The sequence below is a fragment of the Schistocerca serialis genome, chromosome 4 (assembly GCF_023864345.2).
Source record: "Schistocerca serialis cubense isolate TAMUIC-IGC-003099 chromosome 4, iqSchSeri2.2, whole genome shotgun sequence".
Lineage (NCBI taxonomy): Eukaryota > Metazoa > Arthropoda > Insecta > Orthoptera > Acrididae > Schistocerca > Schistocerca serialis.
The window spans coordinates 634057495-634077300 of NC_064641.1; the positions used below are offsets into that span (position 1 = coordinate 634057495).

The following is a 19806-nucleotide window of genomic DNA, read 5'->3' on the forward strand; positions in this document are numbered from 1 at the left end:
TAGGAAAGGAAAATATTCGACTTTGGTTTATTGGTAGAATTTTAGGAAAGAGTAGTTCTAATGTAAAGGATACCACATATAGGACAGTGATGCGACTCATTCTTCAGTACCACTTGAGTGTTCGGGATGTGTACCAGGTCAAATTGAAGGAAGACATCGAAGAAATTCAGAGCCGGGCTGCTAGATTTGTTACCGGTAGGTTCAAACAATACGTAAGTGTTATGGAGATGCTTCGGGAATTCAAATGGGATTCCTTGGAGGGAAGGTGATATTCTTTTCATGGAATGCTATTGAGAAAATTTAGAGAATCAGCATTTGAAGCTGACTGCCGAATGATTGTACGCTGCCACAAAGATAAGGTATGAAAAATTAGGGCTCGTACAGAGGCATATAGATAGTCATTTTTCTCTCTCACTATTTGTGAGAGGAACAGGAAAAGAAATGACTAGTAGCGGTACAAAGTATTCTCATCATGTACGTAAAAGTAGATGTAGATTTAGATGTAATTACAAAAAGTTTGATAGACGATTTGTGTACTGTTACACTGGGCTCCATCTTTGAGTAAATATTAAATGCATGTGATGTGCTATTCGTGGGACACCTTCTGAATGTGTAGAACAGATTTTTCGTATGAACTTACAATGTGGTGACCTTGGGTAAAATGTTATGCATTGTAATTGATTAACTATCTTCTGGCTCACCAAAGTTTGATGGAGTAATGTGTGGTTACAGTGGCTCACTGTCAAAGGATGACTATGTGCCACCACAAGATATTACTGATGTGTGCTATCTGCAGCTATCTAAGACGTAATTAGTGATAAAAATGTAGGATTACAGCTGAATTGTCATTAGGTGGGGCTATGCCATTAGGTGGGGCACAGTTTATTCCATTAAAACAATTCACAAACTGTTAACAAGTTCATGAACTGTTACTGTTGAGTATTAAATTGTGAGCAGTATGATTGACAATCATAAGTTTGATTGTGTGGAAGCACATCAGTAATGTGATTAACTTCTCAACTGAGTTTAGTGATAGCAATATATATCATTGATATACATCAAGAAGAATATTGTACCAAGCCCACTTTCTTGTGGGACATAAATATTAATGTGTTCTGGGTTAGAAAGGAGTTATATGGTATGAATGGAGCTTGTTTGAGAGATCTCTAAGTGCTCCACTCTGTTTTTTTTTTTTTTTTTTCCCCAGGTATGAATGGAACGAGCTATCTGCTGTTGTAGTAGCCAAGTAACTTTTATCCAGCCACATTCTTTTTGAAAAATGTTTAAGGCTTTACAGCCCACAACAAGAATTTATTTTAAATCTGGCTAGAACATACATCTGTACTGCTACCAAGAGCAACCTAGGTTTCTTCTCATAATGCATGGGACTTTGCTCTTCTCTGTCTGCTTCTACACATCTCTTCATATAGCTACTACACTCATCATGTGCCTGGGTACTTAACTCTCTCTCTCTCTCTCTCTCTCTCTCTCTCTCTCTCTCTCTCTCTACCACTAAGCAGAATTTTTACAAAATTTAAACTGTGCAATCTACATCATTAAATTTAAACACGCCAAAATGTATATGGTCTTGTGTTGATCAAAATGCTGTTACAAACATAAATTGTGTCATGTAAGGTATTCTATTTGACACATATTAAAGACTTTGTGAAACAAAAGAAACGTATAGATAATCAATTGTAGACAGTCATGCAGTATATTCTGAAAGGTTTTGTTTTTATCTTTCTTATGGTACATCCATGATTTACTCTATCTAACACAATTTGCCCATAAGTAAGCTAATTATGAACAATAAGTATCCAAAGTCAGTAATTTTATCAGATACACACAAATCTCCAAATGTAGAGTTGTATTACTATTACTAGTGTGTATCAATCTTACTGAGTACTTTTGCTGTTTTTATTACCTGTGAATTAATGACTGAATTTCCTTAGTTGTTTACTATGTCTGATGCCTAATTAAGCCAGTATACTATGGATATCTCTTCACTATTCTGTAGCACCTGAAAAGTACCATCAGTTGATAGCTCACTTGGTGTATCAGGTTTTGTTGAACTTACATTAGTTTTGGAGAAAAGTGCATTATTGTGTATTGTAAACATGTATATCTGCTAAAGCGTTTGTATGACCAATTAACCCTTTACACCAAAAATACCTCATTCGGATTTCCTTTCTAGTTGTATGTTTGATTTCATTGTAACTCAGCTTTTACTGGCAGTGAGCATTCACTACCTCCTGGTTACTGCCAATTTTTTGCCTTTCGCAGTGTCCCATTTAGAACATTCTTATTACATTCGCAGCTGTGAGTGGGCCTGAAAATCATGTACTCATCACATGGCTACCTCTTTATCTATGGAGACTGGATAGTACCCTAGTACTTTCCTGGCCTTACTCAATCTGCCCTGACGAAAGTTGATAATATGAAAGCATTGAGGACCAAGCTTTCAGATGGTTACACCCTCACTTTCATACTCAGGATGATGTGCCATATCACAGACTATTGACACAAGTGACCAGTACTGGAGGTAATGGGAGGGAAATGGAGTAATATTGAGTTTCATTACTGTGGTTGGTGTATTTGGAAGGGCTGACACTACAGATATCAGTTTTTTTTCCGTGCTGTCAAAAACTTTTATTTTTGTTAACATTAGTTTTAAATATATGTTTTTTAAATGTAAGACGTAAAAAAGTATTAATTTTTAACATTTTTGTGTTGTTCTCTTTAAGTTGAGCAGCTTACAAGGCCTCCAGAAACTGTGTGATGCCTTGAGAGAGAATCCGTCGTGGTCTCTAGCCCATCTTGCAGCACACTTTTCACTGAATGAGTGTTTCGAGAAACCTTCTGTTTCGAGGTAGGCATACTGTTTGTTTAGGCCTATTCTTGAAACTAATCATTTAGTTTCTTTTGACTGATAATATCTCTCAATAAAATTTGATTCTCTGTTTTGCAATTATACATGTTTAACATGTAGAGTTTAGCAAGTAAGAAAATTTCTTTGTTATCTGTTCTTTGTCTGCAGCGAGATAAATGTCCCCGAGACGAGTACTGGTATGTCACCACTTCAAGTGGCTGTAAAGACGGGAAATTTAAAAACGGTTCAGGCCCTTCTGACATGCAGAGATGTAAGCCTAGAGCATTTAGACTATGAGGCAAACTCTGTCTATCATTATGCTGCAAATACGTCAAAGGAAATTATACAGGTACTGTTGAGTATGTACATTATAGTGATTTATTCATTCAGGTATATTGTTCACAACTATGTAATATTTGCTTTTGTAAAACAAGGAATAATATATAATGGGGCAAACTGTAGGAAACAGTCGCTGAAGAGATAAGGAGCAAAAAAGGTCATATTGATATTTGGTCAGAAATATGTTGCAAGGGGAGTACACCGACTTGGAGGTAGAGATAAAAGACCTTTGACAGTGTAGATTTCAGTAATTGAAAGCAAATATGAGAACAAGTTAGGCAAGTGAAAATGTTCTATCTATACTAGTGTTTTAGATCCACACTCACGAGAGTAGTGAGCTCGAGCACCATTGTGCAGTAACCACATTACCCTTCGCACCACCAAAGGCATGTCATCCAGCAGGGGAGGCAGCGTCACCCATAGGAAGCCTCACCTGCCCATACATTCAGGCTGATGGTTCACTGCCACCATATCATGGGGATTCTCCGTAACCCAAAGGTGGGTATTGTGAAGATTGATGTTATAGCACCTTTTAAAGGTTGACTCATGTGTAAATAGAATAACCCCCCCCTCAATGAACCATGGACCTTGCCGTTGGTGGGGAGGCTTGCGTGCCTCAACGACACAGATAGCCGTACCGTAGGTGCAACCACAACGGAGGGGTATCTGTTGAGAGGCAGACAAATGTATGGTTCCTGAAGAGGGGCAGCAGCCTTTTCAGTAGTTGCAGGGGCAACAGTCTGGATGATTGACTGATCTGGCCCTGTAACACTAACCAAAACAGCCTCGCTGTTGTGGTACTGCGAACGGCTGAAAGCAAGGGGAAACTACAGCCGTAACCCGAGGGCATGCAGCTTTACTGTCTGATTAAATGATGATGGCGTCCTCTTGGGTCAAATATTCCGGAGGTAAAATAGTCCCCCATTCGGATCTCCGGGCGGGAACTACTCAAGAGGACGTCGTTATCAGGAGAAAGAAAGCTGGCGTTCTACGGATCGGAGTGTGGAATGTCAGATCCCATAATCGGGCAGGTAGGTTAGAAAATTTAAAAAGGGAAATGGATAGGTTAAAGTTAGATATAGTGGGAATTAGTGAAGTTCGGTGGCAGGAGGAACAAGACTTCTGGTCAGGTGACTACAGGGTTATAAATACAAAATCAAATAGGGGTAATGCAGGAGTAGGTTTAATAATCAATTAAAAAATAGGAATGCGGGTAAGCTATTACAAGCAGCTTAGTGAACACATTATTGTGGCCAAAATAGACTCGAAGCCCACGCCTACTACAGTAGTACACGTTTATATGCCAACTAGCTCTGTAGATGATGATGAAATTGATGAAATGTATGATGAGATAAAAGAAATTCTTCAGGTAGTGAAGGGAGATGAAAGTTTAATAGTCATGGGTGACTGGAATTCAACAGTAGGAAAAGGAAGAGAAAGAAACGTAGGTGAATATGGATTGGGGCTAAGAAATGAAAGAGGAAGCCGTCGGGTAGAATTTTGCACAGAGCATAACTTAATAATAGCTAACACTTGGTTGAAGAAACATGAAAGAAGGTTGTATACATGGAAGAACCCTGGAGATACTAGAAGGTATCAGGTAGATTATATAATGATAAGACAGAGATTTAGGAACCAGGTTTTAAATTATAAGACATTTCCAGGAGCAGATGTGGACTCTGACTACAATCTATTGGTTATGAACTGTAGATTAAAACTGAAGAAACTGCAAAAAGTTGGAAATTTAAGGAATTGGGACTTGGATAAACTGAAAGAACCAGATGTTGTACAGAGTTTCAGGGAGAGCATAAGGGAACAATTGACAGGAATGGGGGAAAGAAATACAGTAGAATAAGAGTGGGTAGCTTTGAGAAATGAAATAGTGAAGGCAGCAGAGGATCAAGTAGGTGAAAGGACGAGGGCTAGTAGAAATTGTTGGGTAACAGACGAAATACTGACTTTAATTGATGAAAGAAGAAAATACAAAAATGCAGTAAGTGAAGCAGGCAAAAAGGAATACAAACGTCTCAAAAATGAGATCGACAGGAAGTGCAAAATGGCTAAGCAGGGATGGCTAGAGGACAAATGTAAGGATGTAGAGGCTTATCTCACGAGGGGTAAGATAGATACTGCCTACAGGAAAATTAAAGAGACCTTTGGAGAAAAGAGAACCACTTGCATGAATATCAAGAGCTAAGATGGAAACCCAGTTCTAAGCATAGAAGGGAAAGCAGAAAGTTGGAAGGAGTATATAGAGGGTCTATACAGGGGCGATGTTCTTGAGGACAATATTATGGAAATGGAAGAGGATGTAGATGAAGATGAAATGGGAGATATGATACTGCGTGAAGAGTTTGACAGAGCACTGAAAGACCTAAGTCGAAACAAGGCCCCAGGAGTAGACAACATTCCATTAGAACTACTGACAGCCTTGGGAGAGCCAGTCCTGACAAAACTCTACCATCTGGTGAGCAAGATGTATGAGACAGGCGAAATTCCATTAGACTTCAAGAAGAATATAATAATTCCAACCCCAAAGAAAGCAGGTGTCGAGATATGCGAAAATTACCGAACTATCAGTTTAATAACTCACAGCTGCAAAATACCAACGCAAATTCTTTACAGACGAATGGAAAAACTGGTAGAAGCCAACCTCGGGGAAGATCAGTTTGGATTCCGTAGAAATGTTGGAACACGTGAGCCTATACTGACCCTACGACTTATCTTAGAAGAAAGATTAAAGAAAGGCAAACCTACATTTCTAGCATTTGTAGACTTAGAGAAAGCTTTTGACAGTGTTGACTGGAATACTCTCTTTTAAATTCTGAAGGTGGCAGGGGTAAAGTACAGGGAGCGAAAGGCTATTTACAATTTGTACAGAAAGCAGATGGCAGTTATAAGAGTCGAGGGACGTGAAAGGGACGCAGTGGTTGGGAAGGGATTGAGACAGGGTTGTAGCCTCTCCCCAATGCTATTCAATCTGTATATTGAGCAAGCAGTAAAGGAAACAAATGAAAAGTTCGGAGTAGGTATTAAAGTCCATGGAGAAGAAATAAAAACTTTGAGGTTCACCGATGACTGTAATTCTGTCAGAGACCGCAAAGGACGTGGAAGAGCAGTTGAACGGAATGGACAGTGTCTTGAAAGGAGGGTATAAGATGAACATCATCAATAGCAAAACGAGGATAATGGAATGTAGTCGAATTAAGTCGGGTGATGCTGAGGGAATTAGATTAGGAAATGAGACACTTAAAGTAGTAAAGGAGTTTTGCTATTTGGGGTGCAAAATAACTGATGATGGTCGAAGTAGAGAGGATATAAATGAAGATTAGATGGGTAGATCACATAACTAATGAGGAGGCATTGAATAGAATTGGGGAGAAGAGGATTTTGTGGCACAACTTGACTAGAAGAAGGGATCAGTCAGTAGGACATGTTCTGAGGCATCAAGGGATCACCAATTTTGTACTAGAGGGAGGGTAAAAATCATAGAGGGAGACCAAGAGATGAATACACTAAGCAGATTCAGAAGGATGTAGGTTGCAGTAGGTACTGGGAGATGATGAAGCTTGCAAAGGATAGAGTAGCATGGAGAGCTGCATCAAACCAGTCTCAGGACTGAAGACCACAACAACAACAATGATAATGACAGTGACAATTGTCATGGAGAATGTTCCACACAGTTGTTTGACTTATCCCTTGCTGGCAATCCACCTGCCTGGTGCCGATACTGGGGTCATTGTCAAAAAAAAATTGTCTCTACCTTTAAATGGGTGTGCTTCCCTTGAAACACATTTCTGGCCATATGTCCATATGACATTTTTTGCTGCTTATTCTCCCAGGGATACTTTTCTGCAGTTTGTCGCGTATCACATGTATACATATGTTTTTAATGAGGATTAGACAGGTAGTCAGACTTGAAACAATAGTTGTTTGATAAATTGCATATGTGATAACTTATGTATAATACAACTATAAATGTAGGCACTTTACTGTGAACAATTATTTTAATGCCATTCCTTCTTTCAACATATGCTCCTTGTGTTAGTTTTGAAATTGTATCTAGTTGATGCACGTCTGAGAATCTGTATCAAGGCATAAGAGTATAAAAACTGATGTTCTGTGAGGTGAACATGAAAAGAATGCTGCAAGAGTAAATTATTATAAAAAAATATTCTGGCTTCTCATTTTATGTCGTAGCCCTTTCTATGACTAAATGGAATTGGTGAACAGAATTTTGGAGGAAGTACGTGTCTGGGTATTTGCTTTAAGGTGCACTTCATTTGTAACATCACTCTGTGCTGATAAACCATTAAAACATTGTCCTTTAAATATAATTCTGTTTATTTCTTTTTTCAAAATTTTATGGATTAATGAATTGTGTTACTGTATAATGCTATCTAACTCAGTCATAGCACCGATCTGTTTCAACTATCAGAGTTGAAAATCCACTAAATCTTTCACCAGTGTTATCCCTCTGTATGGTATAACCATAGAATGGTTACAAAATGGAAGAAATCCACATAGTTAGCAGGTTTGTCAACAATATCTGAGAGCACCTCCACTGACATAACTTCTTTCTCTGCCATCTTCTTGCATACTTTGGAGTAGTTAATTTTGTATTTTTTGATAAGTCTCTTTACAGAATGAAGCATTTTGAACACGGAATTTCAGTAGTGAGTTGTTTCTAGTAATGTATTGTATTAAACCTGTTTTATTTGACTGTTTATTTTCAGTACATTCCTTTTACGTCAGTTTATGGAAGCCACACAGTTTAAGGTAGAACTTCTTAGTGTGATGAAACCAAGCTTTAAGTGAGAAGTCTAGGAATACACAACAACCCACTTTGCTTTTGTAAGAATTATGAAGTTAAAATTAGAGCAGTTACAGCATATAATCAACCACTCTTCCTTTGTCCATACAAGGATGGAATGGGAAGAAGCCTTATTAACTGGTACAATTTGAAGTGCCTTCTGCCATGCATTGCACAGTGATTTGCAGAGTACTGATGTAGAACCAAGCATGTTATTTTTGTGTTTGTGTGAAGTATTGCACTTGTAAAATTTTTCGTGCAGCTGCTAAGGCCTACACATGAACTTATGCAGTACCTGCTGCATCATCTTTAACTTCAAATAGGAGACAAGGAAATCAGAAAATCATGCTCCTAAAATCGTATCCACTAATTCTGACTTATTTTGTAAGAAGCTTTATAAAATCCACATATGTGGTGTTTCTGGTGGCTCATTGTGGTTTACATAAATGTGCAGGAATGGAGTCTGTCTTCCAAGTTGATTAGCAGTTCCTGATTATGGAACTTGCTAATTTTGTACTGCAGCTGAAATTGCTAGAAATCTATAAGAAACAAAAGGAGGAAATCTTCCATTTAACTTTAATGAACACGTTCATAACTTATTTTGTGTTAAGACCATGTGTGTGCAATCCATAGACTTCCCTGTGCAGTTAACATCTGCAATGTCTTCCTGTTTCTTCCATAAAAAGTACTATTTCTTAATCTTTACTGTAAACTAATGGAATGTCACAGCCTCGACTTTGGGTATTGCCAACAATGTTGGCATTTACCTCTTACAAAGCACTACTTGTACAAATTATAGTGTGTAGTGAGTTGCCCTGCATAATTGTTACAAGTGGTACCAAACAAGAATATGTAAATTTGTAAATTGTGTAGAAAAATTTCTGCTATCAGTCACAATAAAATTAATTTTTCCACACACTGTAAAGGAACAGGCACGGAGTTCAACAGCATCCACTACAGATAAAATTCATTTAAATTTGTAAATATCTTTTTCAGTATTTGTAAAAATTGCTTTGCTGTCACAAATAAGCTGGTGTTTGTGAAAATTGGACCAGAAATAAAGCAGCCAAGTGAATAAAATGAAATGCTTACAACAAATCTTTCATGGCATGAAAAACACTTCTTTCATTTTTCAGCAATACACAATTGAATGAATGAAAGAACATTTTACTCTGAATCAGTGACAAATAAATCATAATCATCATCATTTAATTGACAGTCACAGCCCTCAAAACTATATCCATAATGACTGGAAGTGATGCATGATTGATTGTTTTATACTGGGAAAATTATTTATTTTTGTTGTTGTTGTTGTTGTTGTTACAATTTTTGTTAGTGCCTGCTCTTCACAAGGAATCATTTGGATAATTAGTGAGACTTGTGAACACAAAAAGATTTATTCTGATAAACTGAAAATTGAATTACCAGATACGATGAATGCATGGTTGAAAAAAGTGTGTTGCTCTGAGTAGTGGTACATATGATTGTTCATCATTTCCCTGCTTCTGACTTGTTCTGGTCATCTCATTTCATGTCATGTAGAATCTACCTGTGTGCTGTCGTTTTAGTTACGTATGCATAATGTGTGAAATAGGAGGTACATTTCATGTGAACTAATTTTTACATATCTCTTTACAGTCCTTCAGTATAGTGTCCCTGCATCTCTATGACTGAATCCCAACATCTTGGAAGCTCTGTTATTCCATCCAGGACCCACTACTGTTTATATGTCGAATGGCTCGGGTAATTGTGGTAGAAAGTTCTTCCAGAGAAAGGTGACAATGACCACACAAAGATTTTTTCAACTAAGGGAGCATGCCAAAGTCTGATGGACACATTTTGGGCTGTAGGGAGGATGTGGCAACACCTCCCATTTGTATTTGTGCAGTTTTTATGCTACAATATTGCCAATATGCTGGCGAGCATTGTTGTGAAGAATGAGTGGCCCAATCTTGAGCTGCTGAGGTTGGGTTTTCTGCATTTTTCTGCACAGCTTTTGCATGAAGTTATAATATACAGGGTTATTACAAATGATTGAAGTGATTTCACAGCTCTACAATAACTTTATTATTTTAGATATTTTCAAAATGCTTTGCACACACATACAAAAACTCAAAGTTTTTTTAGGCATTCACAAATGTTCGATATGTGCCCCTTTAGTGATTCGGCAGACATCAATCCGATAATCAAGTTCCTCCCACACTCGGCGCAGCGTGTCTCCATCAATGAGTTCGAAAGCATCGTTGATGCGAGCTCGCAGTTCTGGCACGTTTCTTGGTAGAGGAGGTTTAAACACTGAATCTTTCACATAACCCCATAGAAAGAAATCACATGGGGTTAAGTCGGGAGAGCGTGGAGGCCATGACATGAATTGCTGATCATGATCTCCACCACGACCAATCCATCGGTTTTCCAATCTCCTGTTTAAGAAATGCCGAACATCATGATGGAAGTGCGGTGGAGCATCATCCTGTTGAAAGATGAAGTCGGTGCTGTTGGTCTCCAGTTGTGGCATGAGCCAATTTTCCGCGGGCTACCCGTGAAACTTGCCCGCACGCGTTTAACCATTTCTTCGCTCACTGTTGGCCGACCCGTTGATTTCCCCTTACAGAGGCATCCAGAAGCTTTAAACTGCGCATACCATCGCCGAATGGAGTTAGCAGTTGGGGGATCTTTGTTGAACTTCGTCCTGAAGTGTCGTTGCACTGTTATGACTGACTGATGTGAGTGCATTTCAAGCACGACATACGCTTTCTCGGCTCCTGTCGCCGTTTTGTCTCACTGCGCTCTCGAGCGCTCTGACGGCAGAAACCTGAAGTGCGACTTCACCCGAACAAAACTTTGAGTTTTTCTACGTATCTGTAGAGTGTCGTGACCATATCTCAATGAATGAATGGAGCTACAGTGAATTTATGAAATCGCTTCAATCATTTGTAATAGCCCTGTACTGCTGTGATACAGGCTTGAGCTTTGCTTGATCACTTGAAACTTTTTGGTCAAGGAGAATCTGAAGCTCTCCACTCATTGGACTGTGATTTCAACTCTGGTTCAAAGTCTCTAATCCATGTTTCATCAGTAACAAAAATTCAAGACAAGAATCCTTGACCTTCAAAGTTGAATCATTGTTTGAGCAAGGTTGCAGTGCCAGGCATTTCCGCTTCTCTAGCGGTCAAACGGTGTGGGACCCATGTTGCAGAAATTTTTCTCTTCTTCAAATCATTTGTCAGAATATAGAATACTAATGTTGGGGGAGTTCTTGTGGCTTCAGAGAGCTCCTCACAAGTAACACTGTAATGTTCCCCAAGAGCATCTGCCACGAGTTTCACACTTTGTTCATCTGTAGATGTTTTTGGCCTTCCAGATCATGGATTATCGTCTGTACTCATACAACCACCATGAAACAATTAACCCAATGAGAAACTATACTACGATTCACTATAGACTCACCACAAACATCACTCAACACACTGGTTTTTGTTGAGTTTTTGCAATGTAAAGTTTCATCTTGATGTGCAACCACTGGTCTTCAACAGTCATACTGGAGATCTCTGCAAGGTGCATTTCTACGTCTCACCAATTTTATGTTATATATCTAAAAACAAATATGATGAGACTTACCAAACAAAAGCGCTGGCAGGTCAATAGACACACAAACATATACACAAAATTTGAGCTTTCGCAACCCCCGGTTGATTTTATGTTATAGTACACAATGGAGGAAAAAAAAAAAAAAAAAAAACCAAAGACCTCTTCCTCAAGCTCCCAACTGCATCTGATGTCATTTTCATTGTTGTGTGCATCAAACAATCCACAGTAGTACCAACCTGTGCATTATTTATGAATATCCCTTGTAAGAGAAAAGTTATTGTCAGAAATGCTTTTGAAGTGAATGTGTTTAAACTTGCTGTCTGTTGCATACTGTCTCTAGCTTTCCAAGGATGTTAGCTATAACCACTCGAATCAAAAGTGTCCACAAAGCAAAATTCAAATCGAAAGTGTCCACAAAGCAACCAGACCAGACAGCATGTTGTACAATCACTACATGAAGTTGCACTTTAATTTACAGATTTCTTTCAACAACAGTAATGACATATAAAGCATTATTCTGTAATCATTTAAAAGATCACACAGTGAAAAGAAAATGAAAATAAAAAGTTTCAAAATATTTTTGATTGGCAGTGCTCCACAGCAGTAATGTATTTTAAGAAAGTCAGGTTGTGAAACATACCAACATCTCCCACAAAAATTTCTGTATTGTTGCTACCTAAAAGATCAGCACCAGGCTGCAAAACATCACTGTAGCCTATGTATGTAAAAACTGGCATGCTTTCTGTAATGACCACTACGTCTCAAGTTGAGAACGTGTAAGATCAAATCCTTTTCTAAATTTCTGTCTTTGAAATGTTGGATATGAACTGAATTACTGGTTGAATGTACATAATGAATGTCACTTAACAATTAAATTTGAAAATCCAACACCTAATCAAAAACTTCTGTATCCTCATCAGACGCCAGAAACTGTCGAAGAGTAATGTGTACATGTTGCCTGCTTTGTCATTTGCAATGTCTTCTATTCAAATATAATTGTGTATCTCGGAGCTCACCATTACACATTCTTACATCACTTGACATTGTAATCACAGCTTGATTGTACAGAGCTGTGCTAAAACTGTTAGTTAGTGAGAATGTGTAATGATGGGCATGGTGACAGACAATGGTTTGTTGGCACAGAATTAGTGCTGAATAGCATCCAGTATGTGTGATGACTGGCTCTCATACAGTGAATTTGATGGCCAAGACATCATCATGAGTTAATTATTAAGCTCCTCAAACCCCCACTGTAGCATAATTCTGGCATGGCTGACACAGAAGTTAACCTGCTGGAAGAGGTCATTGCCATCAGGGAAAACATCAGGCATGAAGGGCTTCAGTCAGTTTAAAATAAAATTCATGTAATCAACTGTTGTCACTGTGCCTTTGATTACTACCACGAGTCCCGTGAAAGCCCAGGTCAATTTCCACCATAGCACAATACTGTACCCATCAGCCTGCACCTGTGGCATGATGCAGGTTTCAAGCAGCCGTTTGCTGGATGATGACATATGCGCACTTGACAATCAACTTGTAACAAGAAACATGAATCATCTGACCAGGGAACACATTTCCATTGATTTATGACCTGTTTTTGATGATTCCATGCCAGTTGCAATTGTAGTTGATAATGTTGTTTAACGGGGAAACACAATGGGGTCATCTACTGTGGAGGCCCATGTTTAAGGGTTGTGCCGATTGGTATGCCCAAAAACATTTGTGCCTGCACCAGCACAGTACTTTTTGTCAGGTAAGGCAATGTTGTGTGGTGCAATGATGAACTTTTAGATAGAAACTGTGGTAGCACATTAAAGAAATTTCAATTCACTTAGCAGATGTGTGTTTTTTCAACATGACTTTCATAAAAAAAAAAGTTTTAGTTGTATCAGTCATTGATAAAATACTGTAGTGAAGAAGTTGGATTTTATTGTTTTCAAAATAACCAGTACAAATGATAGCCTTTGATACATTTTAAGAGCAAATAGTCATCTGACTTTCACATTGACTAATTTCTTTTTAAGGGGCTAAGATAATGATAGACTAATTTCATGAAACCTACTATTATTTCTTCACCATAGAAAAAAACAGTACATACACATCTGTTGTCATGTAGTCTTAGATTTGATTTATTACCATTAACATTATCATTATTTTCATACACTCTTGGTGTTTCGTAGGCACTGAGTTCAGTTTGCGCTAAGAGCCTAAACCAACGTAATATAAATGGCTACACACCTCTGCATTTGGCATGCCTGGCAGACAAACCAGACTGTGTTAAAGCTCTACTTCTAGCAGGTGCCGATGTGAACATTGCTGCCAATAAAGGGTCTGATACAGCAACGCCCCCTGGAAATGTTGCTGATTTTCTGCAGGGCAATGCAAATAAGTTGCAAGTGAAAGTGAGTACGCAGCTAATTTTAGTATACTTCATCAGCAGTAACTGCTGATTGAAATATAAAACCTGTTGTGTTTGAACAGCTATTATCATGCCTACTCATAGGTATATCCTAAAAGTACATGCCAAAATTCAAATGTTGCAGTCTTACAATCTTTATACTGCACGCATTTTGTTCTGCTATCTGTACAGTGCGTAGAGCTTAAAATCCACGGATTTTTATCTGGTGTGTCATTTTTCCATATAAACCCTTGGAAAAGAATTCTTCTGTTGTGATTTCACTCTTAGTAATTTGCATAACAACTGAAATACTAAGAATAAACATTTTCACTTTTTGAAAATGTGCACCTTGACTGAAACCTAGATTACCATGTATCATAAGCAATACTCTTTTACTCTTTGGAGTTAAATAAATAAATATATAAGTATACTTTCATTACCTACTGCGTTTTCACACAAATGTATGTGCTCTCTCTCTCTCTCTCTCTCTCTCTCTCTCTCTCTCTCTCTCTCTCTCTCTCTCTCTCTCCCCCTCCCTCCCTCCCTCCCTCCCTCCCTCCTTCTCCCCCTCCTTCCTCCATTTCTTTCTACTGAGTGAGATGATGTAGTGGTCAAGAAACTGCATGTGTTTTCAGCAGGTTCAAGATTCAAAGCCCCATCTAACCATCCAGTCTTGAGTTTTCCATAATTCCTCTGAATCAGGGTGTTCCAGCTTGAGTGCTTGCCACAAGCAGCTGGGTACCCAGTACTCACTGCTGCAGCTGGGCATCCATTGACACAAGCGGACAGTGGTGGGCAAACAGCGGACACTTGAGCAGTTAGACAGCCAGGCTGTTGTGTAGACAGTTATGCTGCACTGGCAGAGCACCCACTGACAGCGGTAGCCGCATGTCTTGCGCGTGTGCAGAAAGTGTGCAGTAAGGCCGCCTGGTGGGTAGTCTACCCATTGGTGAGCTGTGATAGGAGCCTTTAATCCCTTCAGGTGAATTTGGAAATCATGTCTTTAAATACATTGCTGCTGATTTCCTTCTCCATCCATGTCCAACAGAGCCTGTATTTTTTTCTAATGACAATGTCATTAAGGGAAACTAAACTGTGACCTTACTGTTTTTTCATCTTCTACCATTATTATGCTGCACCTCTTCCTGTATGTTCTTAACATACTTCCTCTCAAACATGTGATGAATTCAGTGTTTTACATATTACTCTCACTGCTCATCTGTTGGGAGTTTCTTATTTGCACCTTCTGCCTACTGCAATTGAGATACAGTTTTCAATGCATAAATAAAAAATAAAAAATGCTTGTATGTTCTTCATGGTCAGTTTTTATATAGAACAGCTGCATGGTGCATAGTCAGGTCTAAAACTGTAACAAGCAACAATGATCCTGCTACTTGCCTTCATTGGCTGCTTCACTGTAAGCATTACAGTTGCTGCGTGATGATGTGTGAGTCTCTAGTTTGATTCGTGCTTGTACTGCAGTTATTTATCATTAGACATGTATTGATTTTTGAAAGGTTCTGTGATGTATTTATTTAATATGGAAATTTTGTAGAATATTCTGTGTATCTATAAGTTCAGCTTCATGTGTACTCTTGTGTGTACTCAGAAAACATGCTTTCAGTGGGACATGCTAGTTCGTGTTGACCAATTGAGGAAGAACTCAAGAACTGGAACAAATTTTGGACATAAATTGAGCAAAAATTTGGTGACAATCAGTAAAAGCACTAATAGTGGAAGAACAACTGTAGAACAGAGCCCAACACTAGGGGAGATGACACAATTATAAAAAAAAAAAACAGTGTGTTTTATCACTGTTTACACAATAAATGTGAATGTTATGGATGCTGACAATTTCACATTAAATGACATGCTTGGCACAAGATGTCTGCCAAGTGCTTCTTTTGAAGCATCTACATCTACATGGATACTCTGCAAATCACATTCAAGTGCCTGGCAGAGAGATAAAAATCATGGGACTGACCAGAGATCGAACCTGAGATCTTTGTATTCGTAGTCTTGTTTTTCACCACTTTGCCACTGTGTAACCACCACTGCTATGGAGGATTTAAATGGACACATTGAGACAATCCATCAGAAAAGAGTATACCAAAAGAAGTTTGCCAGACTTCTGAATGTCATACTAACAGCAATTGTGGAAGACCATTAGGACCTAACATCAAAAATGTATCAAAGAGTAAGAGAAAAGTTACGAGGGTTTATGGCATCTGTTGGGTATGAACACAGATGGCTGTGGAAGCAGCAGTGTTCAATATCGCAACCATGCAGGATGAGATAGCTTTGCTAATTCGAGAAGAGGTTCATTTTCATTGACACCAATCACTACTAGACAGATCAACATTAATGAAAGGAGTCATAAACCCTGGACAGATCTTGTATCTGTTAGACAACATCCAATGTCCAAAGTTTATGGTGACACAGATATGATTTTCTCACCATGGTCAGTCTAATTGCCACACATAAAAATTGACAGATGGAGAACAGAGAGCCTGCCAGTATGGTTATGATTTTGCTGCCCTGGGCACATCATAATGTAAACAAAAAGGAAGTTTGTACAATAACTATTATGCTGCAAGACTTTAAACAGCAGGTCAGTTTTTTCGATGACAGGAAACCGCACATGGCTACAGCAATATGCAGGATGAAGCCTATCATTCAATCATGCACAAAATTGCTCTGCAATGCACCAGTTGCTGCCTGTTACCTTCCAGAGATTCTAGCCACTCACTCAGCCATCAAAATCAACTAAATGTAGTAATCATATATAAATGAGAAGCCTTGACAAATTAAAGTTCTCCGTGAATGGCAGTTGCTAAGATGGCAGGAAACCACATGACATTATTATTGATGAACAACCTGTCCAGGCACAGGTAGATTCTGGTGTGTTGTTTTCAGTGATATCAGATTTTTATTGTCACCAGTGAAAGAAAATTATGTTCCAAGATTCAAAGGCTGGAGATTGCAAATGGAAAATATGTCCAGCTGACAGGAACATGTGTTGTTCTAGTAACTGTCAATGACAGAAGAAGGTCCTTTGAATTTGTCATTTTACCACAATGCAGGTGTAATGTTATCCTTGTATGGGGCTTGAAGACATCATAAGCAGTCAGGGACTGTGAAAGATGGAGCTCCAGATAAAATCTGGGAGTTTAGTTCAGTGCAAAAAGGTATTCAGCCTTGCAAAAGAGATTTATATGCCAATTATGATCATAACCATCACAGGAGGACAAAGAGAGCTGTGAGTCACCAGCTGCTATGAATGCCCGCATCTCATCCCAAATGGTATTTGTTTAGGGATACCTGAACCATTTCAGGAAAATTTACACAGTACCATGGAGAATCATATTTCACTATATAACATCCTACTACAATTTTTAAGGTTTACAAAAGATGCAAATGTTTCTATCTTTTGATTTTAACCAATAATTGAAGAGTATTGCAGAATGTTAGATCTGTATTTAGTAGAATGCAACTTGTCTTAGATTTCCGCTGTTGTGGTAGGGGTGATTATTGATGAGCTGGCTTCACTACAAATGCTTTTTTCTGCTTGGATTTATTGTGTGTGTAGGACCAGAAAAGATAGCACTCTAACTACTGAAGTGAAGTGGCTTTGAAATTTATTTTCACTATATTGACCAAATACAATAAAATTTACTAATTTTAATGTAATCCTACCTTATTGCACACATCTGAACTCCAACAAACTTTGCACAGACTCAACTCAACTGAACTCGCCTCATCACTGCCATATTACGTTAAATAATGCGATAACAATTACATGTACTGAACTCCATTATGATCAATACTACATTTATTTAATTACAATTCAAAATGTTAGTTTTATAATACCTTTTCACCTTATGTAATAACAAAAAGTGAAACAATTCTTGTGTTATTATTAAAATTCCAACTGAGTTGTGTTTTCACGTGAAATTAAATAATTTTTTAAACAACTACTTTACTGAATGTTTTAATTACAAATTAATTTTTCAAGGGGTTTTGCCATGAATGTATCTTCAATGTTTGTGTTGTGGTTCTTTTGAGGTGAATAAGTACTAATGTCTGATACCAGAATAGTTGACATGGCAATACTACAGGAATGCTGTAAGTAGATGTTTGATGATGATGTTTGGTTTGTGGGGCTCTCAACAGTGTGGTCATCAGAGCCCATACAAAGTCCCAATTTTTTTACACAGTCCAATTTTTTTACACAGTTCAATCTAGTCACTGTCATGGCTGATGATGATGATGATGATGAAATGAGGAGGACAATACAAATACCCAGTCCCCGGGCAGAGAAAATCCCCAACCCGGACGGGAATCGAACCTGGATCCCCGTGATCCAGAGGCAGCAAAGCTAGCAACTAGACCACGAGCTGCGGTCATGAATTAGAGATGAGCTAAAAGATGAATGTAAAGTTCACAAGCAAGTGGAAATAAGAATAGACAAAAGAGCAGTTACACAAGATGGGCAAGAAAAAATACCCATTTAAAGGCTCACCAACGGTCGTCTGTTTGATAGAGCATAAAATGTGATTCATGTGAGTAGGCCTACCGCCAGCTCTCAGTGGATGTCCAGTTGTGGTACTGACATGCAAATTCTAGCCTTTGTCACCAATGAACAGCAGTCAGCATAGGTGTATGAATCAGACACCTGGCGTGGCAGCCCATATGCAGCAACATTTGCTGTGCAGTTGTTTAGGAAACACTGTTGGTATCCCCTTGGCTCCTCTGGATGTGTAGTTGCTCAGCAATTGCATGTCTGTTCGCCTGTACACATCTGTGCTGCTGTTGATGAGTGTTGGCCATTCTGCATCAATTTTTGGATTAGTTAAAGTTCAGAAGAGATTCACGGTGTGAGAGACTTTCTCAGAATGTGCTCCTACTCCAGATGTTCAGTGAAGGATTTCAGTTGCAAGATATGGCCACGAGAAGAAGTATTGCATGGAGATGCCAATTTTTCTTGGCAGGCATGTTTTGATGAGAATTGCAAGATGGGAGTACATTCTGATTCTAGTGGTAGTGGGATAGGTGCAAAACGGCAAATCCAGGAAGAAACTGGAAGAGTGATTTCTTATATCTTCGTAGTATTCTCGAGTCTCAGAAGAATTGCTCTGTGTCTGAGGAGTGCTTGGAGTCACTTGGAGTCAGTAAGTTTGATCCTATTTATAAGGCAGATCTTTCACTTATGTGACTGACCAATCATTCTTATGCTGACTGATGGGTGTAAAGGATCCATCATGTTGACTGAGTAGATGGACACTGAAGTTTCAGCAATGTAGTATCACAGTGCACAAAAATAGATGCAAACATAATGATGTTGACTTTTTTTTAATGGAGTCTTTTGGAGGAACATTACAGTGCTGGTTGTATCCCAGTCATCACTTCACTACTGAACATTACAACTGAACAGAGGTAAGACCCAGTATTACTGAAGACCATAGAGACGATAGAGAAGCAAGGTGATGTCAAAGGAGAATTCAGATATAGATGGAACATTATATAAAATGAATTATGACTTGGGATGGATATGGTTTCTCATCAAGAGATATAGGATTTGCGAAGAATCTCTGTAGAACCTAAAATGAGTATCATTGACCAGGTCTCTACTAACTTGTCAGGCAGTATGTACACTACTGTTGGGAATTCAGAAGATGGAAGTATGTGCCTCAGTGAGCCCCAGAATATCTGGTACCAATATCTCCTGCAGTTGCACAATATCACTGTCTTGGAGTTGACCTCTTGGGGAAGTTGACAAATGGGAATAAATGGATAATA

General features: G+C 38.6%; 1 protein-coding gene across 4 annotated transcripts in view; it reads left to right on the forward strand.

The window, feature by feature from the left end:
• LOC126475471 (85/88 kDa calcium-independent phospholipase A2-like) overlaps positions 1-19806 on the forward strand; it is a 182481-nt gene that overhangs the window by 22514 nt on the left and 140161 nt on the right. For all 4 annotated transcript variants that reach the window (XR_007586734.1, XR_007586736.1, XR_007586735.1 and 1 more), the window contains exons 3-5: positions 2745-2869; positions 3038-3218; positions 13790-14011. Coding sequence is in view for 1 of the 4 variants with exons in the window: in XM_050103358.1 (XP_049959315.1) it covers positions 2745-2869; positions 3038-3218; positions 13790-14011 (528 nt within the window). In the remaining 3 variants the exon portion in view is untranslated. The remainder of the gene's footprint in view (positions 1-2744; positions 2870-3037; positions 3219-13789; positions 14012-19806) is intronic.